Raw genomic sequence first — 17,463 nt, forward strand, 5'->3', positions numbered from 1 at the left:
GCAGTGTGGATATAGATCTATCCCAACGTGAAACATCATTGTAAAGAGCCAGGTGTGGTATCAGAACAGTGGACGGCTTTGTGAGCCCCTTTCATATCCAAAAACAGCTCTCCCCACCCTAGGAGTCGCTGCTTTCTCCCGGAAATTTCTCTGTGTGTGCTTGATTGCTGAGGAAGAAAACGAGAGGTCGGAGTGGCAGAGGGGAGATGGAGGAAGGGAGGGAGGGGGGAAGGAATGAGAAAGAATGGGGCAGAAAAGAAAAAAAATAAGCCGCTCAGCAAACAGCAGGAGGGCCAAGAAAAATATTTAATCCAAACAATGAATATTGTCGTTTCCTCCCACAGTCTGCATTCCCAGTCATCTTCCACTGGCAGGCCTGGGAGCCAAGAAATGCCGAGCTGCTTGGCATGAGTGTGCGTGTGGCGGGGGTGCGGGATGGCGGTGAGCACGTGTGGCGGGAGCTGCTCAGGCCTGACTCAACCTCCCATGAACTTTAGTCCGGCCAAGGAACCAACCAGGAGACAGGGGCAGAGGGAAGTAGAGGCTGGAAGTCAGAGCAGGTCTCCAGCAGCCCGCCCTGGGCCCTCTACCTGGATCCACATGCTTCTCCATCCCTTTGTCCCAGAGGCAGGTTTTCTACCTCTGACTCCTGGTTCCTCATACACTCGTCTCCTTCCCCTTCCGGAGCTCCATGAGCCCTTGAATGGCACGTGCAGCTTGATGGACCCGTCGCGTGGGGCGGGGGCTTGGCAGAGGGCCAGGAGAGGAGGACCTGGGTGAGTGACCACCTACAGAGGTGCTGGCGGCCAGGCCACGGGTCCCACCTGCTTGGCAAGTGCCTGCGGAGGCCTAAAATTCCGCTCTCAGTTTTATTATTCCAAATCTTTACATTGGGTTTTTGAAGTGTCTACTGTTAGCGAACCTGTACCTGGAAGATCAAGCTAGGCAATCTGCAGGTGATGTTTTAGAGATAGTGATATGAGAACAGATTCCTGGGGAGGCCAGGGAGCAAGAGAGAGGAAAGGTGCCTTACCTTGTGGGGAAAGCAAGAGGCGCGGAAGGCAAGAAATCTCCTGCCTCCTTAGCTTATAAAGCTGACTGGGGAGCCACGAGTCTCACTCGCCAAGTGCTCCTTAAGCGCCTACTGTTGTTAAGTGATGTGCTGCTACGGGGTCTTATTGCTGAGGGCAGGAAACGGGACTAGTGAGGGAACAAATCAGAAGTGACCCTGCCCCCATGGCCCCTGCAGAGTTCAAGCCTCCTGTGCTCAAAGTTTCTATCTCTGACCTTGAAACGCAGTAGGCTGGCTCCAATTAGCTGGCGAGGAGGCAGAAAATTCCGGGAACAAACAGCCGTTAATCCATTGCTGCTTTAAAGAAGCCAAATGCCATGCGGCAAGACTGCTGGGAGAGCTCGCAGGCCACCTGTACCAGTCTCGCCATGAAAACAACAAAAACAAAACGGGGCGGGTTAGCAGCCCGCCAGCCTCGCAGTGGAGACGTATGAGGTCCGATGGTGGGTGGTTATTAGTTGCTGGGAGCCCGTCACAAACATCAGCACTCTGGGAGCCCAGCCGTCAGGCCACCTGGGGGACTGCTGCTGAGGTCACCAGACAGCCCTGAGAAGCTTTGCTGTGTGGTTCCAGGAAGAGGGAGTTCGACGGCAAAGGGATGGAAATTACAGACTTTAAAATGTCTGGACTCTCCCACCACACGGGATCAGCTGCTCTAGAGAACAGGGGAAGCCTGGACGACTGGAGTGAGACCGGGGAAGGAGGAGGAAAGGGGTTCTGGGGGTTTTGTTTATTTAGCACCCAGGGTTGGGGTTTGATGCTGCAGGACCAGGCAGCGACCTTGAGAGTGATTGTGGAGATCTGCCAAAGGAATAAAGCGTCAGGGAGTGGGGCACTGGGCACTGTCACAGTCTTGTGCAGTTTTGGTAAAGGGGCGTAGGGATAAGAGCAAGGGCACAGAGTGTTGTGCCCTAGGTGACACCTCTGGGTCACATGAAGGCCAGGACACACTGATCAATAACAGTGGCTCGAGGCAGTGGCATTTCTCAATGGGACAGCTCACAGATTTGGATGAGGGCTGTGTAGTTTTGTTTTTAAGCCCCCTAAGGTAGAGTGACAGGACCCATGGAGGGATGTTCTCTGCTCTTGGCTCTCGGAAGCAGGGCTCTAACTCTGAGCTGACCTTTTTTTGGCACGGATAAATGCAGCCTCCCCGTGAGCGAGCATGCCCTGCCCCCTCTTCACCCTTCGGGGATCCGACTCCCCCGCCACCCTTTGGGGTAGGTGAGAAGCTCCAGGGCCACATTGGGTCAAGCGGAGAGGCTGCGTGGGGAAGCAGGTGGCGTGTGTTTGTGAGTCAGGTGGAAAGTCTGCTCTGCTGGGTCTTTATTTGTAGCCAAATGAAAGGGGCTGCTGGGAGGTTGTTTTTGGCCCGAGAGTGAGTCACAGAGAGTCTTCTCACCTTCCTGTTTTCCCGAGGCGCACGTCAGGGCAGAGGTGTCGGTGATGGCCTGGGGTTTCTCAGAGGCTAAGACACCCACGTCTCCACGATGGTTTTGAGGAGAGCCGTAGTTGCCAGAAGCCAGGCAGGCCTTTCCGACTCTTTTTATAAGTCCCAGGCCCATTTCCCTTGTCACCCAACTCTCCTCCATGACTCAGATGGGCCCCTTTGTGGTGAAATGAATGGGGCAGGAGGCTCACAGGGATGGGAGCAACCACGGCTTCAACGCTAAAGTCCTGGTGGAGGGATCCTGGCATTTTTCTGACCAGTCTCTCTGCGGAGGGAACTCCAACACCAGCAGCCCACAAGTGCAAAAGCAGAGGTCATGTTCCTGGCACCTTCATAAAACTAGGATTCATTGAACATTTACTGCAGGCAGGTCCTGTGGGATGAGTGTTTAACCTTCATTTGCTCATTTATCTCTTGCAACAACCCTACACAGTGGGTGTTATGCTCATTCACAAATGAGGGAGCTGCTGCTTAAAGAAGCCAGGGACTTGTTCAGGGTCTAGCAGGCGGGGAGGCAGAGCGGAAACCCGGGCATAGGTTTATCTAACACTATATCCCATGCCCTTAGTCACCCTACTGAGCAGCCCTCATCATTTTCCCGGGCAGGAGCTATTAAGCTCCAGGCACCTTGAAGCAGATGAAAATATTGCGGGTGAAAGAAGTCATTTGACCTTATTTTGTTTGCTCTTATTTTCCTGATCTCAGTTCATCCCAGTTGTTTCTCTTGGAAGAGATTCATTTTTGCCCTGTTTGCTAATGTCTGTTCTGAGACTGTGCTTTGGGTCTGGTGGCAGATAAGATAAGCTGATTGTCACCAGGCTTCTCTTCCAGACCCTGTAAAGGTACACAGTTGCTTTTCTTTCCTGAGGGTCTGGCGGCTCAGACAGGCAGAGGTCTGAAGCCCTGCACAGAGGCTGTATGACCTCACGCGGACCAGTGAAGCACAGTAGACCACAGGGCTGGACCCCATGTCTCGATCCCCCTCTCAGGCCACCAAGCAAGGCTGCTGCCCTCTGCCCATGAGACAGGATATGCCTCTTCATTGCCTTTCTTCCAGACACATCCCGCTTATCCATTGTTTGTAGAATAGACCCTTGACCTTCAAGGAGAACTTCTAGATGGTATATTCTGCTATCTCTTCCCGCTCAGAAATGAACATATCCCAGTACTGCACCTGGTAGGATAAACATGTATAAAATCTATCTCCACTCCAGTGTTTGGCTGTAGTGTCTAGGTTTATGCTAAGAAAACAAAGGACCACGCGCCCTCCCAGCCGGACCGTGCCTGTCCTGTGCTCCTTACGAAGCAGCAGGCCTTGTAAGCGCTCTAGAGTAGAGGAGTCATGAGAGGGGGACCTGCGCGTGAAGTATGCTGAGGGCAGGTAGCGAGCCACCACCACGTTTGTTGATTTGATGACAACCTACTGTGCGCTGGCACTGAATTAGTCTCTGGGACTAAGAAGATAACTAGACTCTGGGCCCTTGATTGTTCATTGAGTTCTGGAATGTAGATACGAATAAAATGTACCATAGAAACACAGGCAGGGAGAGCTCGCTGGGTCTCGGAAGCCGGAGATTTTCCAGAGGAGGTTGTAAGAAACACTTTCTGCTCAATCCATCTCAGGGTATCTGTTTTAATTTTACATTTTCCAAGAAGACTGTCGCAAACCCACAAATGTGAGCTCATTGGCACCTCCCACCCCGAGGGGTGAACACGGGAGGAGTAGCAGGGCCTGGTTTCCTCTCTCCTCGGGTGACTGCAGCGAGCCGAAACACTCTGGCTGTTGCTGTCTGGGGCCAGAAGCAAATGTTTCCTCGCTGCAGGCATCTGCTGGCGGGAGGGGAGCATGGCACCGCTTCCTCCAGGGAAATCAGCCTTTAGCAAATACGGGCCAGCCGAGCCCCAGGACCAGAAGTGGCGCCAGTGCCAGGGAGCTTGCTGGGGATAAACCTGGACCCGCAACTGAGAAAAATGGAAGTAAAGTTGTGCGGCTCCGGGGGAGTTGAGATTATAAATATATGACCCTTTCTTGCTTTCTATGTTGGGTGTCTGGGTTGACTTCATTATTAATGCCTCTGCACCTAAGCCCTTTTACAGAGCTGCCAAAGGAATTTACCTTACCCTACATTCCCAGTGAATTAAAAGACTAATGAAATCATCAAATCGCGGGAGCCTGGTCTGCTAGAAAGAGCATCAGATCAAGATTCAAGAGATCTGGGCTCTGTTCCAAGGGCTGCCATGAACTGGCCTTGCAAGCAAGACATGTCACCTTCTTAAGGCTCCATTTCATCGTTAGTAAAATAAGAATTTTGTACTAAATGGTCTTCAAGGCTCCATTCAGTCTTAGAATTTCATGTATCTATGGCCCTTAAAAAAACAAAAAATGTGAGTAGCATTCTGGTCATCAGGGGCCCCTGAGGGGCCTCAGAGGCTCCCCAAGTTTTTGCCCTGAGATTCTAAGAGAGCCTTGCCGTGGAGCCCAGGCAGTGTGGACACGGTAGGCAGATCCACATCGTGAAAGGAGACTGAGACCGTTCAGCAGAGGGTCAGAGGAAAAGAGAACATTAGCACGCACACAGAAAGTCAGTGTACTTGCACACAGCTTTTATCTGTGACGGGCTCCATTGGGTGCTGCGCCTTAGCTACCCTGGACAAAGTGCTTCTTGTGGACCTGGTGCAGCCCAGGAAATATGAAGAAATGGGTGTGGCGCTGATTTGTTGTTTACATAATTGGAGGATTTGGGTAGGAGATGGGTTAGGCCTTGGGCAAAAACTTGATTCCACCTTCTCCTGGCCCACAGTGCTCCTCAAGGTGCTTAATCAGGATTCTGCCCACTCCTTCCCTAAGGGGATACCATCACTTCTGGCTGAGATCCCAGCCTGTCGGTTAGAAGATATGAAGTCTAAACTAACCTTTCTAAAGCATCACTGTGGTCATGAGTCCTGCTGCGAGCTGTAGGAGAAAAGTGTTCTTAATCTAATTCAAGTCATAGAGGTATTATCAGCCAATCAGTCAAATCGATGGACTCTTCCTGAGGGTGGGCGCTGGGCCAGGCAGTCTGGGACCACCCACCTCTACAAGTTCTCCCTCTTCTTCCCCTGACAGTTTCTCAGGCTCCTCTTCCTCTCTCATCCAGTCCTGAGTGTCCTGCGCGTCCTGCACAAGAGCTAGATGTAGAGTTAGCCCCTGAAAGCTCGTGCCTGTACTCTCCCCTCAGATCTGGACTAGGGTCTTCTTTCCTGCCCGCATCTCTGCTAGCACTCATCAGTGAGTGAGTGATGAGTGCTTACCATGGGCTCTCTGCAGGGCTGAGCCGTGTTTCATTTCTCCATTTATGTATCCTTTTAACAGTGCCCGGCACCTGCAGGTGTAGGGTAAAGAATGGTGGCTGATTGCATGAGTGACCACATCCATGGAGAGCAGACAGGGCCACCATCTCTATGGCTAACTCCCCAGAAAAGCCTAACATAAGAAATTGTCTTTACTTTTGAGAAGTTTCCAAGGCACTGTAGGTGGGAAGACTGACAGTCCTTCCTCTGTGTTCCTTCACTTACGAGCACTGTTTATTTGGCCACCCCACCTGCCTGGAGGCTGACAAGAAATGCCTTCCAGTAACAACGACAGTAGGGCCCACCAAGCTCATGCGTCATGAGAAGAGCCACCCAGACTCTCAGATTCAGCTCCTCACTTTAAGTATAATTCTAAGAAGCTGGCATCAGGCTCGTGTGTGTGTGTGTGTGTGTGTGTGTGTGTGTGTGTGTGTGGTGTTGTGTAGTGTAGTGTAGTGTTCCTGTTGATGACTTTGTATCCTATAAGTTATTAAAAGGGAAATAGACATTTTATAAAGGTTTTTTTCTTTTGTCAAAAATGGTTAAAATGAAAAAGAGGCTTCTACAGGAATGAGGTTCAGGTATTTGAAAAACACCCTTCATTTCCTGATGTGACTGGATAAATGAGGTGTATGTGTGGGTGCTAGGCCCCGGATGGTCACACTGCAGAGAAACCAAGCCTCCTACCCTCCCCTGGGAAAGCTCCTTTCGGGAAGGAGTGACATCCCCAGCCTGACACCTTTCAGTTACTGAGATTCAGATCTTCTCCGAGTCTCCATACAGTCTCCAGAGGCTTAAGAAACTCGGGATCAGTTAGTCATGTTTCCCTTCCTATTTTTTCCATTGTCAGCTTCCCAGGACCGTGTTGCCATGGGAGCCTCTGTTTGTTTCGGGTGGAGAAGTTGTTTTTGGCAGGTTGGGGGAGGAGCAGTTAATTCTAATAGGTATACAGTAAATTAAATTCTCGGGTCTTTCTAACCTTTTCTCTGCATTTCTGCAGAGAAGGTCACCTAAACCACTTCCCTCTTCTCAAGGTGTCTCTCCTAATGTCCTTGAGGTGAGGATCCATGCTTTGGGGAGCACTTTGGAAAGAAAGATCCCCAGCACCCTTTACTAATCCATCCAAATGTTTTCAGTTGCCCATGTGGGGCAAGTATTTCAGGTGGTCTTTTTTTATAGACAACTGCATGAAAAAGAAAGGAGGGACAGGTGACATTGTGCCAATGAGTCAGTTGGGGTTGGAGGGAAAGGAACAGATGTCATGTTATATGAGGAAATAAACTCCATACTCTTGGAAAAGAAAAACTTGGGGGGATCTTAGTAGAGGTATCTGGTCTTCCAGGGAGGATCTGTGGGTATTGATAGGTGGTAAGGATGTAGGTAGTTGTGTTTTGAGTCCCAGTGCTTGGCTGCAGTGGTGGCCCCAAATCCTGATTGTGTAGCTCTTCCAAGTTCTCCAGAGCCAAGTCACTGGCTCCAGTGTCAAAGGCTCATCTTGGAATCTTTGCCTTTTATCCCAGCGAGGCCCGTGTTGAAAATAGAATTCATTTTCACTTCCTACTCCCCACTGACATTGTGGTGCAGCTGTGGGACAGCTGTTGAGTTCCACCCCACAAGTAGCAGCTTTTTAGTGATTGGCAAACGGGTACACATCTGGAGTGATGCTCAAGTGACCTCAGGACCCCATAGAGTAAATCAAAACACTGAAGTAATCTCTTGGATGAGCTCGTTCTGATGTAACTCAATTGCTGAAAATTATTTAATGGCCTTTTTATTTTTTCGAGTTTAGTGATCTGTCTCATCAAAGCAGAGCAAAATAGGGAACAGTCCTTCTCTTTGACATTTAAGGAGGGTGGGGGAGAGAAAGTGATTTGAACATGTAAACTGGAAGGTGGCCTCAGAACTCAGGAGTCTATTGACCATCTTGTGGCCCAAAGAATCCAACCACGAGATGTTTCCTGAGGCTTTGCATCTGGGCATCACTCAGGACGGGGAGAGCTAATGTGATTGAGTGGGTGGGCTGGCTGCCGTGTCCTCCAGGATGCTGTGGCCCACCGTTTCCCTCCAGGAGTGGTTTTAGAGAAACAATGCCTTGGGTTGCCGAGCTACTTTTTAACCGCTTGTTGCTATTCTTATCACACGTTCCCTTTTGGGGTGAAACACTCCATTAACTCTGGTTTGGCCTGAGCCCCTTTCCCATTTTGGTTCCTGTGAACTTGCAGCAGTGAGAGGAGTGGATGGAAACGGTTTAGCTTTCTCTGCTCTAACCCTGGGTCTAGCCGCTGTGCACAGGTGGTTGTCCAGCTGGGACTCTCTCTGCTCCAGTATTGGTGTCCCAATCCTAGGACCACTGCACCCTGGACGACAGTCTTCATAGCACCACAGGACTACTTGGGTCTCTAAGTACAAATACCAAGAGAAGGGGCGGGAGTTACGATCTCTGAGAAGCACCAAAATGTCAAGACACACAGCTTTTAATCCCAAGCCCTGCTTGGCTCGAGCCCTGTGACCAGAGGCAATTTTTGTCATCTCTATGCACCTCCATTTCCTCACTGATAACATAGGACTTTTAAAGTCAGCCCTGCCTGATGCTCAAGTTTTTTCCTGATGATCGGGAGTTAAAATGTGTGAAGCTGCCCTGGCTGGTGTGGCTCAGTTGGTTGTAGTGTCATCCTGTGCATTGAAGGGTCATGAGTTTGATTCTAGGTTGGGGCACATGCCCAGGTTGTGGTTTCCATCCCTGACTGGGGTGTGTGCAGGAGGCAATCGGCGGATATCTCTCTCACATCTATGTTTCTCTTCTCCCTCTCTCTCCAAAAATCAATGAAAGCATGTCCCCTAGTGAGGATTAAAAAAATAAATAAGTGAATAAATAGATAATAAAATGTGTGAAGCTGTTTTGTAACCTACATGATATAAGGGCCTATTATTACAAGAATATGAAACAGTTCATCAGGGATTCAGGTGAACATCCTGGACCCCTGTGTAGTCCAGGAGCAGGTGCTATGGGGGAAATTTAACCATTCCTCAGGCCCGCTGGTCTTGAGACTTCAACTTCTTGAGAATACGAGGTCCATGGTGCCATTCCCCTTGGGTGCTCTCCCATAATATCTCTTGAGTTCTGCAGATTGTGTTGGGTGGGGGTGAGTGGGAGAGGGGACGGAGCTGGACTTGGACACTGAACTCCCACCTCTTGCAGCCTTTCCAAGCAGATGGTTGGTGCGATACTATCAACAACCGGGCCTACTGCCATTACGATGGGGGCGACTGCTGCTCTTCCACACTCTCCTCCAAGAAGGTGAGTGAGAGCTCCAGGGGTGTGGGGGGGAGGGCGGCAGCCCCAGAAATAAAGTGAGGTGCTTTGGCTAGCTCTCCTTGGTGTATCATAATTGGTTTTTATTCAACAGTCAAGAGAGGGAATCGCAATGAACAGATATTGGGGTTTCTAAAGTGACAGGATTCAGGTAGTGACTCTTAGGATAGATTCTTCAAAAATATTACTTCTCTCATTGTCAGTCCAGTGACTCCCTCAGAAAAGCTGTGGCTTTTGCTACTGACTCACCTGCTTACCTTCCTGGAAACATCTCCGTAGTCAGGGAATAATGGCCTCTGCCTCTCAGGGAGGCAGGAAGTAATATCCAGTTATTAATCTTCAAAATTAAATTAATAATCCTATAAAGTGTATTATAAGCATATTGCACACATGTTGAGTGGCCACCACAGGCTACCTGGAGCCCTCCCTGGATTGTATCCTGAACAGTGGTCTTTTTCTCAATGCCTTTTAATCCTATTGCTCTGGGTTATATTAAATTAGCATGTATGCTTGAGCTACGCCTGTAAAATTCAATGGGCTGAGATTTTGCAATAATGTGGATCAAAAACAACAAGCCCTCCAAAGATATTTGGTTCTAGTTGGCAACTTGATGAATCAGAAATATGCAAGAGATGGTATTTCTGCCCAGTGTACTTGAACTGGTAAAAGACGTCTATTTTTATCTCCTTTGATTGTCATGCCCAGAGGGTAGAATCTCTGCCACTTTTACATCATGTGTCCTAAATGCCCCAATCTCTCCGAAGCTCATTATGGACATCCCAAAAGTGTGCTTATCTGTTGATAGCAGTGCAAACGGCGTGGACTTTTTTTGACCCTCTCTGGCATGAAGGAGGGATAATTACACAGCAGGAAGGCAGTCTAGCCGTAGACAGTGGGTAGAGAGATGCACTGTTTCACCAAGTCAGAGGATAGCCTCAGCTCCGGAAAGGCAAAGCCTCAAGCTGATGCTGAGGGCCAAGCGGATCCTATTGCTCCAGGCACATCAGGGCGTGGGAGTCCTGGAGCTGGGAAATAGAGCCTTGGTTTTCCAGGTGCTATGTCATGACCTTGAGTTAAGTCACCCAACCTCTCTTGGCCTCTGTGAAAATAAAACACAGACATTCATCTTACCTACTTTACAGGGATTTTGTGACACTAATGTAACAAAAACATTAACAGCAGCAGTTCTTAGACATGAGTGGTAATTTTAGGAGGAGTAACAGGAGTTATAGGTTCTGGGAAATGTGTGTTTTATACCCATCACCAATCACACAAACGTCCTCTGGGGGTAGTGGCTGCCGTCCTCCCCACGTCATCTTTCCCTTGGTCCCCTAGGTCATCCTATTCGCTGCCAGCTGTGACCTGGATGAATGCACTTGCCGAGACCCCAAGGCAGAAGAGAACCAGTAGCTGCCGATGGAAGAGCCCCTCCTTCCACCGCCCTGGAGGCAGGAAGAGAGGGAGGTCCCCTGGAAAGGGAGCAAAAGGTGAATGGTGACGGAAGTTCCTGGAACGAAGGAAGAGCACGAAGGAGCTTATGAGGAGCACAGAAGGACGTTTATAGGAGCCTAGGAGCCGCCCGTCACATCTGGTAGCTCAAGAATCACAGGCAGAGGTTTCCTCAAGGACTCAGATGGTTAAAGGTAAAAGGAGGAATAGGACAGGTGTGCAAGGACCCTCCTCCCTCATTTATAGTCTATCCAGTTCCATCCTCAACTCCTGCCTACTCCCCACTGGGCACCCTGCCCACTCCTCAGCCCCCCCCCCCAACTTGTACACCGGTTCCAAACACTCTCTCCACACCCGGTTTGAGTGAATTGCCACCTTTTAGGACTCGTCTGCTCTGAACTGGCTCTCTCCCTGTCGTTTGTGTAGTCTCCCATAGTACTGATGAGGTTAGGTATTCTTTATAAGTATTTAAACATAATTATATAAATATATTATATATATTATATTTTTTGCTGTCTACTAAGCTAAAAACTATCCATTGTTCCACACATGCTGCTGTGAATTCACACCCAAAATAAACACCGAGGGTTTGAAGACAGAAAGGCACGTCCTTCCGCGGTCTTTGTACTGCTGGGGGTGGGGGGCCGAGAGGAGTGTGGCGGAGAGAGAGACAGAGCCGACGGGGTTCGCGGTGCTAACGTGTCAGCTGATCATCTTTTTATGAGCTGGGAGCTGGGCCCACTTTGAGGAGATGGGGGGTTGGAATGATGACAGGCGCAGAGCGTTGGGTGGGAGTGCCCGTTGGTGACATGTCCAGGACCACGGTTCTTGAGTGGCCACCCGAAAAGGATATATTAACTTCCCTGTGCTGCTCAGAACCGTTCTGGGAGTCGGTGAGCCCCAGGATTTTTTGCACTTGCATGGTCGCTGCGCTAAGCGTGGGGCTCCGCCAGCCCATCAGTCAACACGTTCGTATTAGGGCTCATTCTCCGATCACCAGGGTTACAGCAACTCACACATTCCTCAGACTTGGCCTCCCGTCCCCCTCCTTGTGAGTCCCCAAGCCTGGACATCATTCACAGCCGCATGACCAACTGTTGACTTTCCGGGGAAGAGAGTGTTATGGAAATGACCGAGAGGAAAGGCGGGAGGAGCACAGGGAAGCCCTGGAGGAGAGGTCGGGGGTAACCAGGGTCCAGGGAAGGGGGAAGAAATGTGTCAAGACTCTGCCTTGTTCTGGGCTCCAAAGCTGACCAGAGGGATCCTCTGGAGTAGGATCCTCTGAAGTAGAATGGGGGTGCGGTGGGGTAATTTCTATTCAGGCGCGATGTGGCCCAGAGGTTTCTATTTGAAGAAGCTACGGAGCCACGTGGAGCAAGGGTGACACTCTGTGGGGAGAGAGAAGAACTTCAGCTGTTTAGGGTCCATGTTATTAGTCTTGTTCGGTGGATGGCCGCACATGCCGTGACCACAGGAACCCGCCTCTGCTTATGTCCCAGGCTGGCCTTTTTTTTTTTTTTGCAAGAGGTCTGTGAACGTTTGTGTTTCTCGGTAACAATGTCTGGATTAGGCGTCGGGGAGTGCGAGGAAGGAGCTGACTTCTTCTTGGACACCCCAGTGTATCGTCTCAGGAAGGGCTGGAAGCTCGGCTCCCTCGAAGCTTCTTGGCTCCCCCATCAGCTCTGGATCAGTGGCTGTGCAAACAGGAAGAGGAAATATGGCCCGCCACTTTCTTGAGCCACACTCCACGTAAGAAAGAAGAATAGTCTGGAACGGAATGAAGAGGGCATGAAGTGAGGGTGGCTTAGTCACTGGGGAAAAGGAAAGAGCAGAGTCCGTCCGTCCCGACAGCTCTCACCCTCTCTGCTTACAGCGCAGGGGGCGTGGTAGGCCAGGAACCCAGCCCGCCTCGGTTCTCTGTGCCCCCAAGACGACAATCGATATTTATTCCTGGGATTCTGGTAGGCTTCCCCATGGAAAGGACAATGGAAAAGTTTAGATTCTCCAGTTTTAAAAAAAGGTGTAAAACTGTTTTCTTGAGGAGAGTACCCGGATTCCTGGAAGGGTGTCTAGCTCGGTGCGGGGTCCTGCCTCGTCTGGGATGGAGGTGGGAGGCTGGCCCAGCCCCGGAGGCGGCATCCCGCCCACGAGAACACGGAGCCCGAGCTTCCTGCCAGGGCGGGTCTGTGCTCAATGGCCCCGCAGGAGTGACGGCGAGAATGTTTCTCTCTCACCCTTCACGTAAAGAGACTTTATCCTCTGCGGGCGACACCCGCAGTTCGCTGCCTTGGGAAGGCGAGCGGCGTCTGTGGCCGCTGGAAGCCTCTCAGCCCGAAGGCTGCCCAGCCTCGGTCAGCTCCGGCCGCTCAGCCAGGCAGGTGCCTTCAGCCCTGTCCCAGGCGGGACCTAGTGTCTGAGCGCCAGTCACTGGTCAAGTTGAAGGGCCCTGCGTATCAGCTCACCCTCGCGCCAGGACCCTCCCATCTGTTTCTTTGCTCCCAAATCACTTCTCTGCTTCCTCTTTTCCCTGGGAACTAGGGGCCTCTGGCGCCCGGGTGGCCCAGGGATGGCTGACTGGCTGCCGCTTAGTGGGACAGCCTCCGACCAGAGGTAAGAGGACAGAAGGTGGAGAATGGTCAGTGGGCTAACTTGCACGGGAAGGGAAAGAGCTGCTCTTGGCTCTCTCCTTCCCTTCTGTCCATGGTAAGCCTCGGGACCCGGTGCTTCCTCTGCCCTGTGACACCAGCAGTAAGCGGGGCGGCGAGCACCCCGAGGGGATGGCTTGACAGTGAGAGGGGCCAGCTACTGTATTGTAACGGATCACAGCTGCAGCCAGTCACGTTGTAGGACTGTAAGATGTTCATTAAAAAACTAGCACACAACGCGTGGGGTGTCTTTGGTGTCTTACTCCCTGTTTAAATCATTCCATCACTTCCAGATCTCTTCCCATTTGCTCGTGCCGGGTCCAGACATTCGTGACTGATAGATGGACCGTTCCTTTCAGGCTCTTAGACACTATAAAGTAAGTGGTGTATGTAAGGAGGAGAAACACAAAAGGTCGTCAGAAGCGATGATACACAAAAGCAGAGGACAAGGTCGTGGTATCAGGTGCCTCATGAGTTGTAGGAATGAAGCGTGAGAACCTTCACAGTTCAGAAGATGTGGCCTCATCCTGGATGCCAAGGTAGGTAGCGTGTGAAGGATGGTCCGTGAAAGATGCCTATGATCTGAACGGGCAGAGAAGGGAGAGAGGGAGGGGAGAGTCCAGGCCAAGGGAAGACGAGGGTTGGCGACATGGTGGTGGGATGGGAAAAGGCTGGGTGACATCGGACGTCAGTGGGCCATCCAGCTGAGCTTGAAGGTAGACATCAGCTAACTTGCTGTGTGCTTGGCAAACACAATCTTACTGAATCCTCACAACAGATCTTCAACTTCCGTGTTCTCATTTCATAGACAAGGACACCAAGTGTCAGTCTGGTGAAGAAAGGTCCTTTAGGTCCCATTACTGGACTATGAGACGCCAAGAGTGAGGCGGAAAAGATGGTGAGTAACCAGCTGTGTAAAGGGGGGGGGGGACAGGAATCTCAAAGACGAGGCCCCTGCATGAAGCCCGCACACCCATGGAGCGTGTCGTCACTGACAGGTAAGGCAGCCAGGAGGAGAGAGCTTTTGAAGAAAGAGCATATGTTTGTTTTTTGATAATACTGTTTTGAGGGCCAGATAATAGTTGGAAATTTCATATAAAGCAGTGTTTAGCTCACTGGAGGTGGCTTTGCAGCTGGGGACAGCCCGCCAAGGTCTCTGGCCATGGCAGGCACTGCTGGGCTGCCCAAGGGCTGGGGTTACCTCAGCCCACCTGTGAGCGTGTTGGGAAGGACTATGGAATTGGCAGCTGAGAACGTGAACTTGGACCTTGGAAGAGAGCTGTTTGACTAGACGTAAACGTTTGAGAGTAAAAGAAGTATTGCCTGGCCTTTTCTTTATGGTTTGCAAAGTGCTTTCTTACGCTTTATTGCCACCCATGGGTTAGGCAGAGCATGAACAGGTTTCTGTTATGTTGTTTTTCCCCCATTTTGCAGATGAAGACACTGACAGAGAGGTTATTGAAAAATGTGAGTTCATACAACTAAGTGCAGGTTGAGATGGGAATCCCAGTTTTCTGTCCCTAGTGTGACATGTAACATGGTATCCACTGCGTGATATTCTGCCCACCAGGCCCAGAGTGAACCCAGGCCTGACTGAAATGGGAAGGTGACATGTCTCTTTACATGGTTGTGCTTCAAGGTGCTCCTTGGTTTCCGTGTGGCCTTCTTGGTCACTGAGGGTAGGAAGGCTGAGAGAGAGCCTTCTAGAGCTGCCTCCCAGGGCCCGCTGCTCGTGCCAGGCCCTGAGTATAAGCAGATGCCCCCTGCAAATGCCATTTAGGCCAGCTGGCTGGAGCCGTCTGGCAAGGCTGCCTTCTCCCTAATAGCTTCCCCAGGGACAGTCCTGGAGAGAGACTTGGGAGCTCTGGTTTCCATTGACTGACAAACTTAAATGACAGGATGAGTCACCTGTCAGCTGGGAGACTCCCTGCTCTTAGGTTCAGGCCAACCAGATGGTGAGGGGCTTGGGCTGAGAGGAGGGCAGTGGGAAGGATTCCCACTTATAAATAGCTGCAGGGCATCTCTGGGCCTGGCTTTGGGTCATCTCTTTTTTATGTCATCCCAGGACCAGTGATGTGGAGCCCTCACATTTCAGGTCACCCAGTGGTTGGCTCAGGAAAAAAAAAAAAAAAAAAGACTTGGTGGTGCAGATCTTATGTCACCATGGTCCATCCATGCTCACAGAGCCTCTGTGTGTATGTGCCTTGGGTATTTGGGTCTGGAAAACAGTAAGACTAGGTTAGAAAATAATGGTTATCTTCAAGACTGCCATAGTCTGAGCAGATGCACTTTCTGGTGAGAGTCTAGTCTGGTGGTTAGTGCGCCACGAGGCATGTGTAATTTTCTGCATTCAGCTCCTTGCCAACGAGCTCTCTGTTTCTCCCCTCTTCATTTTGTCGGTCCTCAGCTTGAGAGGGTCTCTGAAAGATCGAATCATTTCCTTCTCTGGGTCGTCCTGCCTACTTGTAAGTCACTCGAGTATAGAGGAACCCACTGTGTCCCAGGGCTGTGCAATGTATAGCTGGACTTCTCCGCATTTAGCAAAGCAAAAAATACCCACGGGGCTGGTAATGTCATTGTTTCATTCGATAAATATTTATTGAGCACCTACTCAGTGAGCAAAACCAAGTCTCTGTCTCCGTAGAGCCTGGAAAGAGGCTAAGGAGACAATATAGAAATATATGTCTGCTGGTGAAGCGTCTAGGAAGAAAAATAAAGTGTGGTTAGGGGTAAGGCGTGGCCAGGTGTGGGGAGGTGCTGGTCTGTATAGGGGAGGGCCATATGTGCTTCTCAGAGATGTGCAGAAAGTGAGAGGATGAGCCCGGTGCGCGCCTGGGGACGAGTGAGCCCGCAGAGAGCAGCAGGTCTGAGGTGGGAGAGCTTGGTGCCTCTTTGGAAGAGCGCCCAGGCCAGCGTAGCTGGGGCGGAGGGAGGGAGGGAGGGAGGGCACAGCAGGATCGGAGGGTCATGGAGGGTCTCCTGGCCAAGGGAATGGCTCTGCCTTGTACTCGGAGGGAGCTGTTTCCTGTACCGGCGTCTGTGTTTGTACATAACCCATCCTGTCTCCTTCACACCTCGCATCCATCGTTCGCCTTTCCACCTGCCCGGCTCTCACTTCGCTCCGGCTGCCATCACCTCCTCAACAGACCATGGTAACTTGGCCAAGCAGGGTCCTCGGCTCCTGCCCCTTGCCCCTCACCCACCAGCACACTGCGTCCATGTCATTCCTCCTAACGCACAGCTCCCGCCGTGACCCGTGACTCAGGGAACCGGGTTCATAGCTCCGCGTGTTCTCAATGGCCAGACCAGTCCCGGCACAGCCGGCCTGCTGCACTGACCTCCCACTGCCTCTGAGCAGGTTGCCCCTTCCTTGTCCAAAGTGCCGCCCAAACCTGCCTTCCCCCCTGTTGTCCCCTACCCTGGAGGGCCTTCCCTCTGTCTCCACATGCCCGAACCTGCTCACTTCCATAGCCCCCTCTCATGTTCTCCATTGTCATGAAGCTAATCTTGAAAATGTCAGTGTCCCTGACCCAATTGTCCTCTCCTCCTACACTCAGTCTAGTTGACTGATATTTGGCTCCTTGTGTTCTTGTCTTTCCCCTACTCAATTGTAAACTCTTCGAACGCAGGTGAGCTCAGGGCTCCGTTAGGCCATTTGATGCCTCTTGAAGTAGAAACAGGCACCGTTCCTCTGAGTGAAAGCCAACCAGCGTCAGAGACCATGGCTTGAGAAGTGTAGCGCAAGCCAGATTTCTGGCCACGGTAACCCCTTGGACCAGGCAGCCTCGGGCAAGACAGAACTTCACATCCCTACCCGGTGGCCCTGGAAACTGGATCTTGCTCAGTTTTGGATCTCTGGCCCTGCCTTGCACAGAGCTCTGCCTGGACAAAAACCTTAGATTTTGCTGAGTTGAATCCCAACCCAGATTTTTATGGATGTTAAAACCAAAAGAAAAGAGGACACTGTATTTGGGGTTGGGGATGGGTGGATGGACCTGTGGACACTTGAGCTCTGTGCTTTGGCTGGTTCTTTAACAAGAGTCCAAGAAGTGATGATAATACAGGGCCAGCCTAGGACACTGTGGGCTGTGAGTGCATCGCTTCCAAATGACTGTTTTCAAGTTGGCTGTTGAATTCAGGGGCAGTCAGTTTTACGTTGAGGTGAGCTTTAGCCCAGCTGACAGATGGGCACGTTGGTTTTCAG

General features: G+C 51.0%; 1 protein-coding gene across 1 annotated transcript in view; it reads left to right on the forward strand.

Annotated features, from left to right (window-relative positions):
* PAPPA2 (pappalysin 2) overlaps window positions 1-11,034 on the forward strand; it is a 174,679-nt gene extending 163,645 nt beyond the window's left edge. The window contains exons 21-22 of the mRNA XM_081120295.1: window positions 9,052-9,150; window positions 10,501-11,034. Coding sequence (XP_080976421.1) covers window positions 9,052-9,150; window positions 10,501-10,575 — 174 coding nt within the window. The 3' untranslated portion in view covers window positions 10,576-11,034. The remainder of the gene's footprint in view (window positions 1-9,051; window positions 9,151-10,500) is intronic.
* Window positions 11,035-17,463: the final 6,429 nt, after the last annotated feature.

The sequence above is a fragment of the Miniopterus schreibersii genome (genome assembly GCF_964146895.1).
Source record: "Miniopterus schreibersii genome assembly, chromosome: 19".
NCBI classification, from domain to species: Eukaryota; Metazoa; Chordata; class Mammalia; order Chiroptera; family Miniopteridae; genus Miniopterus; species Miniopterus schreibersii.